Consider the following 16961-nt stretch of genomic DNA (forward strand, 5'->3'; position numbering starts at 1 on the left):
CCCGCTGTCGGAATGTTTCAATCAATAAGTCTCAAGTTGATGACGAAGCGATCAGATTGCAATCTATAGCGCGTGAACTGTCCAGAATCGGACACTTTTAAAAAGAATAAATATGTCGTGTTTAATTACTTGATCAGCAATGTTTATGATTCAATCAAATCGGTAATGGCTAACAATCTACCGTATATATCTCTATAATAACCATTTACCCCATATATACTTCTATAATAAACCATATACCCCATATATATACCTATATAATAAACCATTTACCCTATATATACCTCTATAATAAACCATTTACCCTATATATACCTCTATAATAAACCATTTACCCCATATTTACCTCTATAATAAACCATTTACCCCATATATACCTATATAATAAACCATTTACCCCATATTTACCTCTATAATAAACCATTTACCCCATATATACCTATATAATAAACCATTTACCCTATATATACCTCTATAATAAACCATTTACCCCATATACACCTCTATAATAAACCATTTACCCTATAAAATACCTCTATGATAAACCATATACCCTATATATACCTCTATAATAAACCATTTACCCCATATATACCTCTATAATAAACCATTTACCCCATATATACCTCTATAATAAACCATTTACCCTATATATACCTCTATAATAAACCATTTACCCTATATATATCTCTATAATAAACCATTTACCCTATATATACCTCTATAATAAACCATTTACCTTATAAAGTTGTTGGAAGTTTAGCGTTTCAGACAATAGTCTGGTATGAAAGATTCTCGTTGTCACAATTGTTAATAGGAAATCGATCCAGTATCACTTCTTATACACTGTACAATATCACAACATGTTGTCTTCCGTTTAGTTTTGCATTGCAACTACGTTGTAACTAGGTATGGTCATTTGTAACTAAGTATGGTCATTTGTTACTAGGTATGGTAATTTGTAACTAGGTATGGTAATTTGTAACTAGGTATGGTCATTTGTAACTTAGTATGGTCATTTGTAACTAAGTATGGTCATTTGTTACTAGGTATGGTCATTTGTAACTAGGTATGGTCATTTATAACTAGGTATGGTCATTTGTCACTAAGTATGGTCATTTGTAACTAAGTATGGTCATTTGTAACTAAGTATGGTAATTTGTAACTAGGTATGGTAATTTGTAACTAGGTATGGTAATTTGTAACTAGGTATGGTCATTTGTAACTAGGTATGGTCATTTGTAACTAGGTATGCTCATTTGTAACTAGGTATGGTCATTTGTAACTAAGTATGGTAATTTGTAACTAGGTATGGTAATTTGTAACTAGGTATGGTCATTTGTAACTAGGTATGGTCATTTGTAACTAAGTATGGTCATTTGTAACTAGGTATGGTCATTTGTAACTAAGTATGGTAATTTGTAACTAGGTATGCTCATTTGTAACTAGGTATGGTCATTTGTTACTAGGTATGGTCATTTGTAACTAGGTATGGTAATTTGTAACTTAGTATGGTAATTTGTAACTAGGTATGGTCATTTGTAACTAGGTATGGTCATTTGTTACTAGGTATGGTCATTTGTAACTAGGTATGGTAATTTGTAACTAGGTATGGTAATTTGTAACTAGGTATGGTCATTTGTAACTAGGTATGGTCATTTGTAACTAGGTATGGTCATTTGTAACTAAGTATGGTCATTTGTAACTAGGTATGGTCATTTGTAACTAAGTATTGTCATTTGTAACTAGGTATGGTCATTTGTAACTAAGTATTGTCATTTATAACTAGGTATGGTCATTTGTAACTAGGTATGGTCATTTGTAACTAGGTATGGTCATTTGTAACTAGGTATGGTCATTTGTAACTAAGTATTGTCATTTGTAACTAGGTATGGTCATTTGTAACTAAGTATTGTCATTTATAACTAGGTATGGTCATTTGTAACTAAGTATGGTCATTTGTAACTAAGTATTGTCATTTGTAACTAAGTATGGTCATTTGTCACTAGGTATGGTAATTTGTAACTAGGTATGGTCATTTGTAACTAGGTACATGGTCATTTTCAGGGGTGCGGTGATGGTTGGAGCGGCCTACGCCATCGATAGCAAATATTTTGGTGAAATTGGAACATACGACGAGGGAATGAAAGTGTGGGGAGGAGAAAATCTCGAAATGGCTTGGAGGGTAAGTATATATTGAACGAGTTGTCAACCTTCCCTATAACTACCATACCGTAAGTACAAAAATGTCCCTGGTGGTGTTTAAAGTCAAACAGTTTATGACCAGATAAAAATATACCAGGTATCACTCGCCTCTCTCCATATTATTTCTCATAAAACTCACGAAGATATAAAGCATAGGGATTTTATACCTGCTCGCGGATATGACTTTTCTAAAATCCTAGATGATAAAGAATAATTGTAATTTTGCAATGTTTATTAGCCTTTGTTCTTTTTTCCATTAAAATCTTCACTGATTGTCGGACACTTATATTGCAATTGTCCTAAACTTCATACACTTACTTAAATACATAACACTTACTTACAGCCATACACTTACTTACAGCCATACACTTACTTACAGCCATACACTTACTTAAATACATAACACTTACTAACAGCCATACACTTACTTACAGCCATACACTTACTTACAGCCATACACTTACTTAAATACATAACACTTACTAACAGCCATACACTTACTTAAATACATAACACTTACTTACAGCCATACACTTACTTACAGCCATACACTTACTTAAATACATAACACTTACTAACAGCCATACACTTACTAACAGCCATACACTTACTTACAGCCATACACTTACTTACAGCCATACACTTACTTACAGCCATACACTTACTTAAATACATAACACTTACTAACAGCCATACACTTACTTACAGCCATACACTTACTTACAGCCATACACTTACTAACAGCCATACACTTACTTAAATACATAACACTTACTAACAGCCATACACTTACTTAAATACATAACACTTACTTACAGCCATACATTTACTTACAGCTATACACTTACTTACAGCAATACATTTACTTACAGCTATACATTTACTTACAGCCATACACTTACTTACAGCTATACACTTACTTACAGCTATACACTTACTTACAGTCATACACGTACTTAAATACATAACACTTACTCACATGCATACGCTTTCTTACAGCCATACATTTACTAACAGTCATACACTTACTTTCAGTCATACACTTACTTACAGACATACGCTTACTTACAGCCATACACTTAATCACAGCCATACACTTACTAACAGCCATACACTTACTAACAGCCATACACTTACTTACAGCCATACACTTACTTACAGCCATACACTTTACTTACAGCCATACGCTTACTTACAGCCATACACTTACTTACAGCCATACGCTTACTTCAAATACATAACGCTTAATTACAGCCATACACTTACTTACAGCCATACACTTACTCAAATACATAACGCTTACTTACAGCCATACACTTACTTACAGCCATACACTTACTCAAATACATAACGCTTACTTACAGCCATACACTTACTTACAGCCATACACTTACTCAAATACATAACGCTTACTTACAGCCATACACTTACTAACAGCCATATACTTACTTACAGCCATACACTTAATTACAGCCATACACTTACTAACAGCCATACACTTACTCAAATACATAACGCTTACTTACAGCCATACACTTACAAATATACACTTTCTCACAACCGTCATTCCATGTACTAGTTTCGGTTTCACTTATAACATCTGCATATCGGTGCAAAATTAAGGCCACTGTTACTATACATAGATGTCCCATGTCCTTGCTATACCGTCCCAGTTAATATTCTCATAGACCTGAAACTCCATATACTTACAACGACCATCTTTTAGATTTCAATCTACTGGTGTCAAAATCGACCTCGCCGTTACTATAAATAAATTGTTGTTATCCTCTTTACTGACTTCATTAATTATGGCTAGTATCGGAGATAAGGTTGCAATATATCAATCACTCTGTCTTGGTATTTATTGACCGAATTACATGACACATGTTAAAGATATTCAGTTTATTTAAATACACATCAAATTCAAGATAAAAGGTCAAGGTCATAAGGTACAAAGATCAATGTCAAATTTTGAAACTTTTCACTGATGAATATTTTGTTATGACATGATGAAGCACAGATGTTCATAATCAAACAAGCAGACAACTAATCCAAGGTCAATGTCATGGGAACCAAAGGTTCAATGTCAATTTTAGATTTAGTATTTTTCACTGATGAAAGGTCAAGGTCACAATATCAAAGGTCATGGTAAGATTTTATATCTTTTTACACATTGTGACGACACTATGAAAAAACTTTTTGTTTGACTCAAGGAAACAACTGAATAAAGGTCATGGTCACTGGGTCACAGCTCAAATTAGTATATTTTCACTGATGAACATTTTGTTTTGACACTTTGAAGCAAAGGTAGTCAAGATTAAACAAAGTGTCAACTGACCAGAGGTCAATGTCTCTTAATCAAAGGTCTTGGTAAACTTACATACAAATGTATCTTTTTATCGATGAACATTTTATTATGTTATTATGAAACAAAGTTTGAGGGAACTTAACAATTAATCAACAGACCAAAGGTCAAGGTCATTGGGTCCAATTATTCAAGGTCAACGTCAGGTTTAGTACTTTTCCATTGATGGAATATTTTGTTATGATACTGAAGGAAAATAAGTCTGAATTAAGGGATAATTTAAGTGACCAAAGATCAAGGTCACTGGATTATAGTTTATTTGTTTGGTTTATCGCCATGTGTAGCAAGTGACTGCCTCACTGAACAACGTAACAGATGTCCGTCACATGACATCCAGAGCAATTTGGGTAAAGTGTCTCTTTTTAAAAAGTGTCCGTTTCTTAACTTCTCGAAAAACATAAATCACCTGTGGTAAGTACTGTTGAACCGCTAACCTCAGATAGTCACCTGAGATTATGTGGCCGACGCTCTAATAAACTGAGCTATCATAGCCATTGGATTAAAGGTCAAGGTCATTTGGGACCAAAGGTCAAATACAAAGTGGATCTCTGACTTCTATCCTGGTTCTGGGGGAGGTTTTGAATTAAACTAACAACTGAAAATTGCACCTGGTCCTGAATTTACATTTCCGTTAGCCCAGCAAATATGGTGGTTTAAGAAAACAAAAGTCACGTCATGTTAACCAATTGGTATCGCTTGAGATGCCCTGTTACACCATTGGCTATCGTTCTTTCATAAGGTCATGTATTGAATGTATTTTACATGTATATGTAGCTAGGCGTGTAAGTGGTTACCCTATGCTGTTCATTATTGGAAAAGGTATTTTATTTTATATTTATGTCAAATTTACTTTGTCCACATTCAATATTCATCTTGTCCAGAGATTAAGTATCACTATGATATTGATGAATATGAAATATTTTAAAACTATGAACGTGGAGACACAATATTTGTCCTGTCATGAAAAAAACCAAAACCAAATCTTCTCTCTCACCGTTTTTGTAATGAAAAGTTATTATACATGCATTTTCTAATCAGTCATTATGTTAAAGAATATTACAATTCATCTCGCTTCCAATACGATAGTAAACTGCTCCCTTGCAACACTGCAATATACCCCTCGCTATTAATACTACGTTATATACATGTAATAACTCTCTGTATTGGCCCGTTATCAATGCCCTGATGTTGGCCATCAGTTGATGTTAAGGTAAGCCAGCTCACCAAGGGGACACTGTTATTATACACAACGACATTAAATATCCATCATAATGCTGAATAAGTGTTTTATGAAGTATTACGAGACACATAGCTGTGTACCTAGGCACTGGGAGCTACACCCCAGTACAAATATGTAACATTAAGTGAGTCAGGATCAAACACGGACTCTCGCCCAGTAAACTCAGGCCGAAGTACAGATGTAGATATCTAAAGTTTTGTTTTGTTTTTAATTCGCGTAGCTTCACTATCAGAAAAGAAATTATATTAGTAGTTTTTGTAATGCGGTAAAGGAGTGTGTATTGTGATATAAATATATTTATTGCTCCATAAATTTATATACAATGTATTGTTCATTTTCAGTGTATATTGTACATGTTCAGTATGCATTGTTCATGTTCAGTATACATTGTACATGTTCAGTATACATTGTACATGTTCAGTATACACTGTACATGTTCAGTATACATGTACATTGTAATGTTCAGTATAAATTGTACATGTTCAGTATACACTGTTATGTTCAGTATACACTGTAGACCAGATGCAACAACTATCGTAAGATAATTTATCAATCTACACAACAACTTGTCATTAATAGTAGGACTTAAAGACAAGAGACACGGGTCTCATATTTAATTACATGAACTAAGTCGAAAGGCTATGTATCAGTCGAACATTTTTGCTCGCATATTTTTTGTTATTTCCGGTACTTTTAATAAAAGGAAAACCAATTTATCTTTTCACACAATTCGTTATACATGTATTTGACCAACTCAAATGTAATGACACACTCGATATGTCTTCTATAATTTAATTTTGTATGAAACACGCATTTTCATTGGCTGAAATAATTTTGTTATACCTCCATAACAAAATTTTTGACGTTGCAAAATGTAACGTCATTTTTGATTGGCTGATGACGTTGCGTAATAATTTATCACAGAAAAGAGTTCGCCAAAGAAAGTGAAATATCTTGGTGTGTATAAGACGAAACTAAATTATAAGAATTAACATTAATTATTTTTTCTGTTATACAGTCATAACATAAAAAACTGGAGTGTACTCTTTTCATAAACCGCTTCGCGGTTTATTTAGAATACACTCCAGTTTTTTCTGTTATGACTGTATAACAGAAAAAATAATTGATGTTAATCCTTAAATATTTAAACATCGATGTAGACCGATTATGATTTTTCTTACTTCTGGCTTTCTTTACACCTGAACATTGAAGCTCCTCGCATCACTGACAGTCCTAGGAGGGCAAGGACGCGAGGCTCTTACATCAATTCATGTGGCGTTTACTACATAACTAAATCAAATTCAAAAGTTGCAATCACATTTGTGTGCTTTGTGCAGTCGTATTTTTGTGACGTCATATGTATTATTTATAAGGTGTTTGTTATTTGTTATTTTATCGTACATTACTACGCAATAGGGTCGACACACAAAAACACGCCACAATCATTGTACCAAGTGATAAAAGGGAGTCGGAGCTTCACAAATTCGAATGACCACGGTTGTCATTATATAATAACTTTCTCCACCCATCAATAACTGTTCCTGGTTCATCATGTTTTATGTATTTCAACAGTGTATCATTGTATTAGTTTGATTTTTTGGAAACTAAAACCCAATCAATGGCACCAGTTTCAACGTTCCCTGTGGGCAATTTTGGTTTTAAATTACAAACGTCAAACCACTAACCTGAGTCCAGCACCAGTTGGTCGTTATAATAGTATCTTCTGACAACTTGTATACTAGAACACGTTATCCTTAGTGAAAGGCGATACTATTATTGCAATATCAATGGGAAAAACAAACTTGCAGAGCATATGGAAACATCATTAAATAACGAGAATATGAACCGTTCAGGTATATCCCTAGGGAATTGATCGCAAATTACAACACAATAGATTACTACCGTAATGTTTTTATAAACTGTGAAAAAGGAGTGAGGCGGCCAATGTATACTGGTCGTGCCAACAACATACATACATGTACCTGGTGACGAGGTACTGACAAAATCCCCCCCGGACATCAGCCCCCCCCCCCCCCGGACATTGGTGGGGGGGGGGGGGGGGGGGGGGGGGGGGGGGGGGGGGGGGGGGGGGGGGGGGGGCTTTTGTCCTACACTCCTGGTGACACCTGTGTACCCTAATCACCTGTGTCCTGTGTACCCCAATACACATTAACCACATACATACCTGGTGACACCTGTGTACCCTAATACACGTAACATGTTGGTCATACTTAAGACCCTGTCACACCACGGCTGTTTCCATATCAATTTAACATAGTCGTATAAACTCACTATTATCGTGGCTGTTGTAGAATATTATTCCATTGGCAAAATATGATGCTGGGACATCCATGCGGCCAATCTCAAATTTCAGTTTTTCTGAGTGAAATTTCCAACAAAATGCCTAAATCCCGCATATCGGCGTCAAGTAAACTCATTTTTTGTTAGATTTTGACAATTATTTAAAAAAACGAAAATTGTCCCCTAGAACTACGTTTATTCAACTTCTTATTGAGGCATACATTTAAACTAATTGTCACAGTTTAATTTCTCTAAATTTTGGGGCCAAAAATGGCCCTTATTGCACCTTATCCTTTACAGCCATATGTCACATGAAATGAATACCTACCAGAGTTATATTTGATTTTGATAAACCAACTACGATCAACATTAAGTTTTAAGTATGAATACAAACGAAGTTTCAGTTAATGCTTTTGATAACAGTTGTTCGTATTTGGCCATTTGTGTTGTTTACTTTGTCATCAGGAGCTTACTACGTTGTAAGTGGTGACCTTCCCTGACCATATCGTTCTGACCCTGTCATGTGTTACCGAGACATATTGTAAGTGGTGACCTTCCCTGACCTTATCGTTATGACCCTGTCATGTGTTACCGAGACATATTGTAAGTGGTGACCTTCCCTGATCGTTCTGACCCTGTCATGTGTTACCGAGACATATTGTAAGTGGTGACCTTCCCTGATCGTTCTGACCCTGTCATGTGTTACCGAGACATATTGTAAGTGGTGACCTTCCATGACCATATCGTTATGACCCTGTCATGTGTTACCGAGACATATTGTAAGTGGTGACCTTCCCTGACCATATCGTTCTGACCCTGTCATGTGTTACCGAGACATATTGTAAGTGGTGACCTTCCCTGACCTTATCGTTCTGACCCTGTCATGTGTTACCGAGACATATTGTAAGTGGTGACCTTCCCTGACCATATCGTTATGACCCTGTCATGTGTTACCGAGACATATTGTAAGTGGTGACCTTCCCTGACCATATCGTTCTGACCCTGTCCTGTGTTACCGAGACATATTATAAGTGGTGACCTTCCATAACCATATCGTTATGACCCTGTCATGTGTTACCGAGACATATTGTAAGTGGTGACCTTCCCTGATCGTTCTGACCCTGTCATGTGTTACCGAGACATACAATGTATTGTAAGTGGTGACCTTCCCTGACCTTATCGTTCTGACCCTGTCATGTGTTACCGAGACATATTATAAGTGGTGACCTTCCATAACCATATCGTTATGACCCTGTCATGTGTTACCGAGACATATTGTAAGTGGTGACCTTCCCTGATCGTTCTGACCCTGTCATGTGTTACCGAGACATATTGTAAGTGGTGACCTTCCATGACCATATCGTTATGACCCTGTCATGTGACACCAAGATATTTTTGAAAACACAGGGACTTGAGAATTTGTTACAGTCTACATGTAATTTGACCTTCCCTAGTATGTATAGCATATTTTGAGACGTTTTGGGGGCTAGATTAAAATGTGGTAAAATGTGGTAAAAATACATTCTGTCTATCTCCATTTTCTAGACATTTATGCATTCTGACTATCTCTATTTTCTAGACATTTATACGTGCTGACTAATCTCTGTTTTCTAGACATTTATACATTCTGACTATCTCTATTTTCTAGACATTTATACAGGCTGTCTATCTCTAGTTTCTAGACATTTATACATTCTGACTATCTCTAGTTTCTAGACATTTATACATTCTGACTATCTCTGTTTTCTAGACATTTATACATTTTGACTCTCTCTGTTTTCTAGACATTTATACAGGCTGACTATCTCTAGTTTCTAGACATTTATACATTCTGACTATCTCTAGTTTCTAGACATTTATACATTCTGACTCTCTCTGTTTTCTAGACATTTATACAGGCTGACTATCTCTAGTTTCTAGACATTTATACATTTTGACTATCTCTGTTTTGCCCTGCAGGTAGGGCGTAAGAATTGCACCTGCTGCCCCCATTGCATGATCGTAAGAGGCGACTAAATTTGGGATCTTATCTTTTCTCTTCTTTCTGAACAACTTTATTCTTCCTAACGTCTCCCTTGACAATGCCTTACTTTTGGCCTTTAGTTGAGCGTTCGCCGCTGTGAGGAAGGCTTTGGGTTCTGTCCCCTGGCCGAGACATACCAGAGTCTCTAAAAATGGTAGTTGCTGCTCCTGCTTAGCGCTCAGCATACAAGGAGTTGGACGACTGGTTCGCCCGTTGTCAGTATAATGTGACCGGGTGGGGTGTGCTGCTGAGTGTCTTCGGCAGTATGCTTCAGTGAGGTAGCACTATAAATCGGCAAAAGTTCCGGCCTATCACAAGGAGACTTAACACGAACATACCGCAGCCTCCCAAAACACACATACGCACTCACCACACGCATTCATGTCGCACGCACGGGATGCCGTCCTTAAATGACCTTAGCTGTTAATAGGACGTTAAACAAAATAAACCAAACCAAACCAAACCAAACTATCTCTGTTTTCTAGACATGTATACAGGCTGACTATCTCTAGTTTCTAGACATTTATACGTGCTGAGTATAGAAGAGTTAACGTTTGTACAGGACGATATTATGTGTTATATGAAGTTTCCATGTCCTTTCCCCGTTTGACACTAGCCCTCCACCACTGGGTTGCGAGTTCGAAACCTACGTGGGGCAGTTGCCAGGTACTGACCGTAGGCCGGTGGTTTTTCTCCGGGTACTCCGGCTTTCCTCCACCTCCAAAACCTGGCACGTCCTTAAATGACCCTGGCTGTTGATAGGACGTTAAACAAAAACAAACCAAATTCCCCGTTTGATATAGGAAATGTCTCAGATTGGAGTCTCAATTCTCCTGTTTTATATATTCGCGCGAAGTTGACATTCTGACGTCATTTTCGGGTATTAACATAATGTGCTGATAGTTAGATAGTTTTTACCAATTGATTTGTTTAGGATTTGTTAACATTTTTACGTAAGGAGGTTAATGCATTAATCATTTTTAGAAGGGAAAATATAAATATTCTGATGTATTTGTTTACTTTCTCGATAGGTTTGGATGTGCGGAGGGAGGTAAATGCACTCATCAATTATTCTGATGTAGTTGTTTACTTTCTCGGTAGGTTTGGATGTGCGGAGGGAGGTTAATACACCTGCCCTGTTCACACCTGGGACATATCGCCCGAACCCAGCCCTACAGTTTCCCGGGGGGTCGTCACCACATAGAGGTATATAACTACAGACGAGCAGTGGAGGTATGGATGGAGCCACGCCATAAAAGTGTCATCTATGATCATTTTCCAGATATGAAGGTAACTGTATTATCATACTGTTAACATACGTATTTTAGCGGTTTAAAATAATGTTTTAGCGGTTTTTGTTTTGCACTTGAAACATTTCGCTAAATTATGATAACGATGATTGTATTTCTTCATATTGTTTTCTATAGTAAACGTGCTACATTGTAATCTGTTTTAGTTTTATTCTGCCCTATGTAGAACTTGAGTTCGCCAAAAGAGATAGCTTTACAGAATGTGCGTATAATCACCAAATAAGATATTTTTTCCCGATAACAAGCCCTAATGGATGAATGGAAACAATTGATCGAAATGAGTTGGTGTAGTTATTGAATATTAGATCGAACAGCCTTCCTTTGACGCGCGAAAAAATCGAAATGTTCTCTGGAACTACTAAATACGAATACCATACAATACTACCAAACCTGAATGACGTTGATTTGGTACTGACAATGGTACAGGTATATGTTTTCAGTCTCCTTTCTGCGTGGACATGTTTTGTGTGGTAATATTTTGTGTTAGTTGGAAGGGGTTAAGCTGCCATAGTCTATGCTTTCAGTTAACTGTTTGAAGAATAAATAAAGCATTTTGATATGTTTATTTGATAAATATGGCATAACAAATGGTTCCTCTTTGGGACGAGGGCTCGGAAGGACGTTAAAATGTCTATCTTTGGGACGAGGGCTCGGAAGGACGTTTAACTGTCTATCTTTGTGACGAGGGCTCGGAAGGACGTTAAACTGTCTATCTTTGGGACGAGGGCTCGGAAGGACGTTAAACTGTCTATCTTTGGGACGAGGGCTCGGAAGGACGTTAAAATGTCTATCTTTGGGACGAGGGCTCGGAAGGACGTTAAACTGTCTATCTTTGGGATGAGGGCTCGGAAGGACGTTAAAATGTCTGTCTTTTGGACGAGGGCTCGGAAGGACGTTAAACTGTCTATCTTTGGGACGAGGGCTCGGAAGCACGTTAAACTGTCTATCTTTGGGACGAGGGCTCGGAAGGACGTTAAAATGTCTGTCTTTGGGACGAGGGCTCGGAAGGACGTTAAACTGTCTATCTTTGGATTAGTTCACACCTGTACCTTTCGGCACGTTGTAGGCAACATTTTACTTATCGTCAAGAAGCAGACCTTACTATGCGGTAGTTTGATATTGGTCCTCAACATACAATGTCCAAACTGCTTCTAATAACATACGCTGTAACTATGGAATATTTTATCAAAATTTCATTTTTTTCAAATGACCAACATTTGCCCAATCAGCAGTGTAAACATATGAGCATGCGTGTTTGTGAAGTTGTCCAGTTAAGTTAAGAATTTGATCTCATGTGTACGATAGATTTTTGCATTATGCATCATGCGTTTTAGTTTCAATGTAACATTCCAGTGATTTGCAAAAACGAGAGAGACAGAGAGTTTATAGTTATAGATAAAAGAGAGATATTCCATTGTAAGGTCAAGGACTGACCAGACTGCCCATGGCTATCAATGTCTGAGCACGGCCTATATATCATCGTCCATGTTATGTTGTCAAAGAGCCTATTGGACCATGAAAACGACATAACGCCGGGAAATGTGGTTTGCATGTTTGCATGTTAACTATACATGTGTTCTGTTACACACGTGTGCTTTTATATATGTGCTCTGTTACACATGTGTCATTTTATACATGTGTTCTGTTACACATGTGTCATTTTATACATGTGTTCTGTTACACATGTGTCATTTTATACATGTATTCTGTTACATATGTGTGATGTTTTGGTTGTTGAAGAGCATTTACATCCGATTTCCAAACGATATATAAATTCCAGTATCAAATGAAAGGTTGACACGTTATACACCACGACATCAAATGATTATGGAAGCAATGATCGTTATAGACAAAACAAAGTATATATTATTCAAATAACTAGTTAAAGCATGCATTTTCTACTTGCTATGTACCATACATTGTTACATTTACTTGCTATAGTACCATACATTGTTACATTTACTTGCTATAGTACCATACATTGTTACATTTACTTGGTATATATTTTCTACTTGCTATAGTACCATACATTGTTACATTTACTTGCTATAGTACCATACATTGTTACATTTACTTGGTATGTACCATACATTGTTACATTTACTTAGTATAGTACCATACATTGTTACATTTACTTGCTATAGTACCATACATTGTTACATTTACTTGGTATAGTACCATACATTGTTACATTTACTTGGTATAGTACCATACATTGTTACATTTACTTGGTATAGTACCATACATTGTTACATTTACTTGGTATAGTACCATACATTGTTACATTTACTTGGTATAGTACCATACATTGTTACATTTACTTGCTATAGTACCATACATTGTTACATTTACTTGGTATAGTACCATACATTGTTACATTTACTTGCTATAGTACCATACATTGTTACATTTACTTGCTATAGTACCATACATTGTTACATTTACTTGGTATATATTTTGTACTTGCTATAGTACCATACATTGTTACATTTACTTGCTATAGTACCATACATTGTTACATTTACTTGCTATAGTACCATACATTGTTACATTTACTTGGTATATATTTCGCGAATCGAAGCCCTCACGCATTAGTCGTTTGAACATATAAATAATAATAATAATAAAAACAACAACAAACAAACAAAAAACGGATATCTATGAGGATGATATTGATAAATAATACCTACCATTTAACCTCTCATAAAGATTAATGATGAAATGTGATGCTCTTCTTGTAGACGATTCTGATGAAACATATGTCATGGTGATACAACAGTGATACTAGTGTTATTTTTCTTTCATTCTTGTTATTTTCAGAATATGGATTCTGGTGATTTATCGGAAAGACTGAAATTAAAGGAAAGGTTACACTGTAAAAATTTTACGTGGTATTTGGACAATATATGGCCCGAGCTAGCTGTTTTTGACAAGAATGTGTTCGCCTGGGGATCAGTAAGTAGAATGATCACCTTATATCACTAAACACCTGAGAATTGCCGGCCATTGATCGTGTTTATTGTGATAAGAAGTTAGACCTTGTTTTAATGACCAACTTTCGTTTGAGTCTCAGGGTTGTAAGGTCATGGTCACCATTACTATTTTGAGAAAACCCCACATTGATTCATGTATTATTACATTAAAACCCCACATTGATTCCTGTATTATGACATTAAAACCCCACATTGATTCCTGTATTATTACATTGATTCCTGTATTATTACATTAAAACCCCACATTGATTCCTGTATTATTACATTAAAACCCCACATTGATTCCGGTATTATTACATTAAAACCCCACATTGATTCCTGTATTATTACATTGATTCCTGTATTATTACATTAAAACTCCACATTGATTCCTGTATTATTACATTGATTCCTGTATTATTACATTAAAACTCCACATTGATTCCTGTATTATTACATTGATTCCTGTATTATTACATTAAAACCCCACATTGATTCCTGTATTATAACATTGATTCCTGTATTATTACATGAAAACACCACATTGATTCCTGTATTATTACATTGATTCCTGTATTATTACAGTAAAACCCCACATTGATTCCTGTATTATTACATTAAAACCCCGCATTGATTCCTGTTTTATTACATTAAAACCCCACATTGATTCCTGTATTATTACATTGATTCCTGTATTATTACATTAAAACCCCACATTGATTCCTGTTTTATTACATTAAAACCCCACATTGATTCCAGTATTATTACATTGATTCCTGTATTATTATATTAAAATCAGGTACAAGTTTATAACGTTTCATTTTCCTAAACTATCACCAAAGGACACCATCTTTATAAATAACCACAGTGTAATATCTATTAATATATATTTGATTATAGTTTTTTTATTAATAATTTTAATTATTATCAAAGCTGACTTTGCCTATCTCAGCATTATCTACATTGTAACATCTTATCTAAAGCTTTTGTACACGTCATATTATATAATCAATCTTATTTTGTAGGCAAGAAATCTCCAAGATAACCGTTGCCTAGACAACCATCAATACTTGTTCCAGGCTCCGGAAAGCCTATTTTTAGAAACATGTCATTATCAGCTCGCATCACAGGTGAGTAAATATTCAAAATATAGATAATCAATAGCTATAAAACATGGTATGGGTAGTCAATAATGGGACACCTACATGACAGGTAAACTCGTTATAGGTAATCAATAATGGGACACCTAGATGACAGGTAAACTCGTTATAGGTAATCAATAATGAGACGCCTTAGATGACAGGTAAACACGTTATAGGTAATCAATAATGAGACGCCTTAGATGACAGGTAAACACGTTATAGGTAATCAATAATGAGACACCTAGATGACAGGTAAACTCGTTATAGGTAATCAATAATGGGACGCCTTAGATGACAGGTAAACACGTTATAGGTAATCATTAATGGGACGCCCTAGATGACAGGTAAACACGTTATAGGTAATCATTAATGGGACGCCCTAGATGACAGGTAAACTCGTTATAGGTAATCAATAATGGGACGCCTTAGATGACAGGTAAACTCGTTATAGGTAATCAATAATGAGACGCCTTAGATGACAGGTTAACTCGTTAAAGGTAATCAATAATGAGACGCCTTAGATGACAGGTAAACACGTTATAGGTAATCAATAATGAGACACCTAGATGACAGGTAAACTCGTTATAGGTAATCATTAATGGGATGCCTTAGATGACAGGTAAACACGTTATAGGTAATCATTAATTGGACGCCTTAGATGATAGGTAAACACGTTATAGGTAATCATTAATTGGACGCCTTAGATGACAGGTAAACACGTTATAGGTAATCAATAACGGGACACCTAGATGACAGGTAAACACGTTATAGGTAATCATTAATTGGACGCCTTAGATGACAGGTAAACACGTTATAGGTAATCAATAATGAGACGCCTAGATGACAGGTAAACACGTTATAGGTAATCAATAATGAGACGCCTAGATAACAGGTAAACTCGTTATAGGTAATCATTAATGGGACGCCGTAGATGACAGGTAAACTCGTTATAGGTAATCAATAATGAGACGCCTTAGATGACAGGTAAACTCGTTATAGGTAATCAATAATGGGACGCCTTAGATGACAGGTAAACACGTTATAGGTAATCATTAATGGGACGCCTTAGATGACAGGTAAACACGTTATATGTAATCAATAATGAGACGCCTAGATGACAGGTAAACACGTTATAGGTAATCAATAATGAGACGCCTAGATAACAGGTAAACTCGTTATAGGTAATCATTAATGGGACGCCGTAGATGACAGGTAAACTCGTTATAGGTAATCAATAATGGGACGCCTTAGATGACAGGTAAACACGTTATAGGTAATCATTAATGGGACGCCTTAGATGACAGGTAAACTCGTTATAGGTAATCAATAATGGGACGCCTTAGATAACAGGTAAACACGTTATAGGTAATCATTAATGGGACGCCTTAGATGACAGGTAAACT

The 16961-nt window shown here is 35.9% G+C and overlaps 1 protein-coding gene across 1 annotated transcript in view; it reads left to right on the forward strand.

The window, feature by feature from the left end:
• The window catches only part of LOC117333964 (polypeptide N-acetylgalactosaminyltransferase 13-like), a 52337-nt gene that overhangs the window by 25764 nt on the left and 9612 nt on the right, over window positions 1-16961 (forward strand). Inside the window, exons 7-10 of the mRNA XM_033893384.1 lie at window positions 2068-2185; window positions 11236-11424; window positions 14265-14399; window positions 15442-15546. Of these exons, the coding sequence (XP_033749275.1) occupies window positions 2068-2185; window positions 11236-11424; window positions 14265-14399; window positions 15442-15546 (547 nt within the window). The remainder of the gene's footprint in view (window positions 1-2067; window positions 2186-11235; window positions 11425-14264; window positions 14400-15441; window positions 15547-16961) is intronic.

Source organism: Pecten maximus, chromosome 9 (assembly GCF_902652985.1).
Source record: "Pecten maximus chromosome 9, xPecMax1.1, whole genome shotgun sequence".
Lineage (NCBI taxonomy): Eukaryota > Metazoa > Mollusca > Bivalvia > Pectinida > Pectinidae > Pecten > Pecten maximus.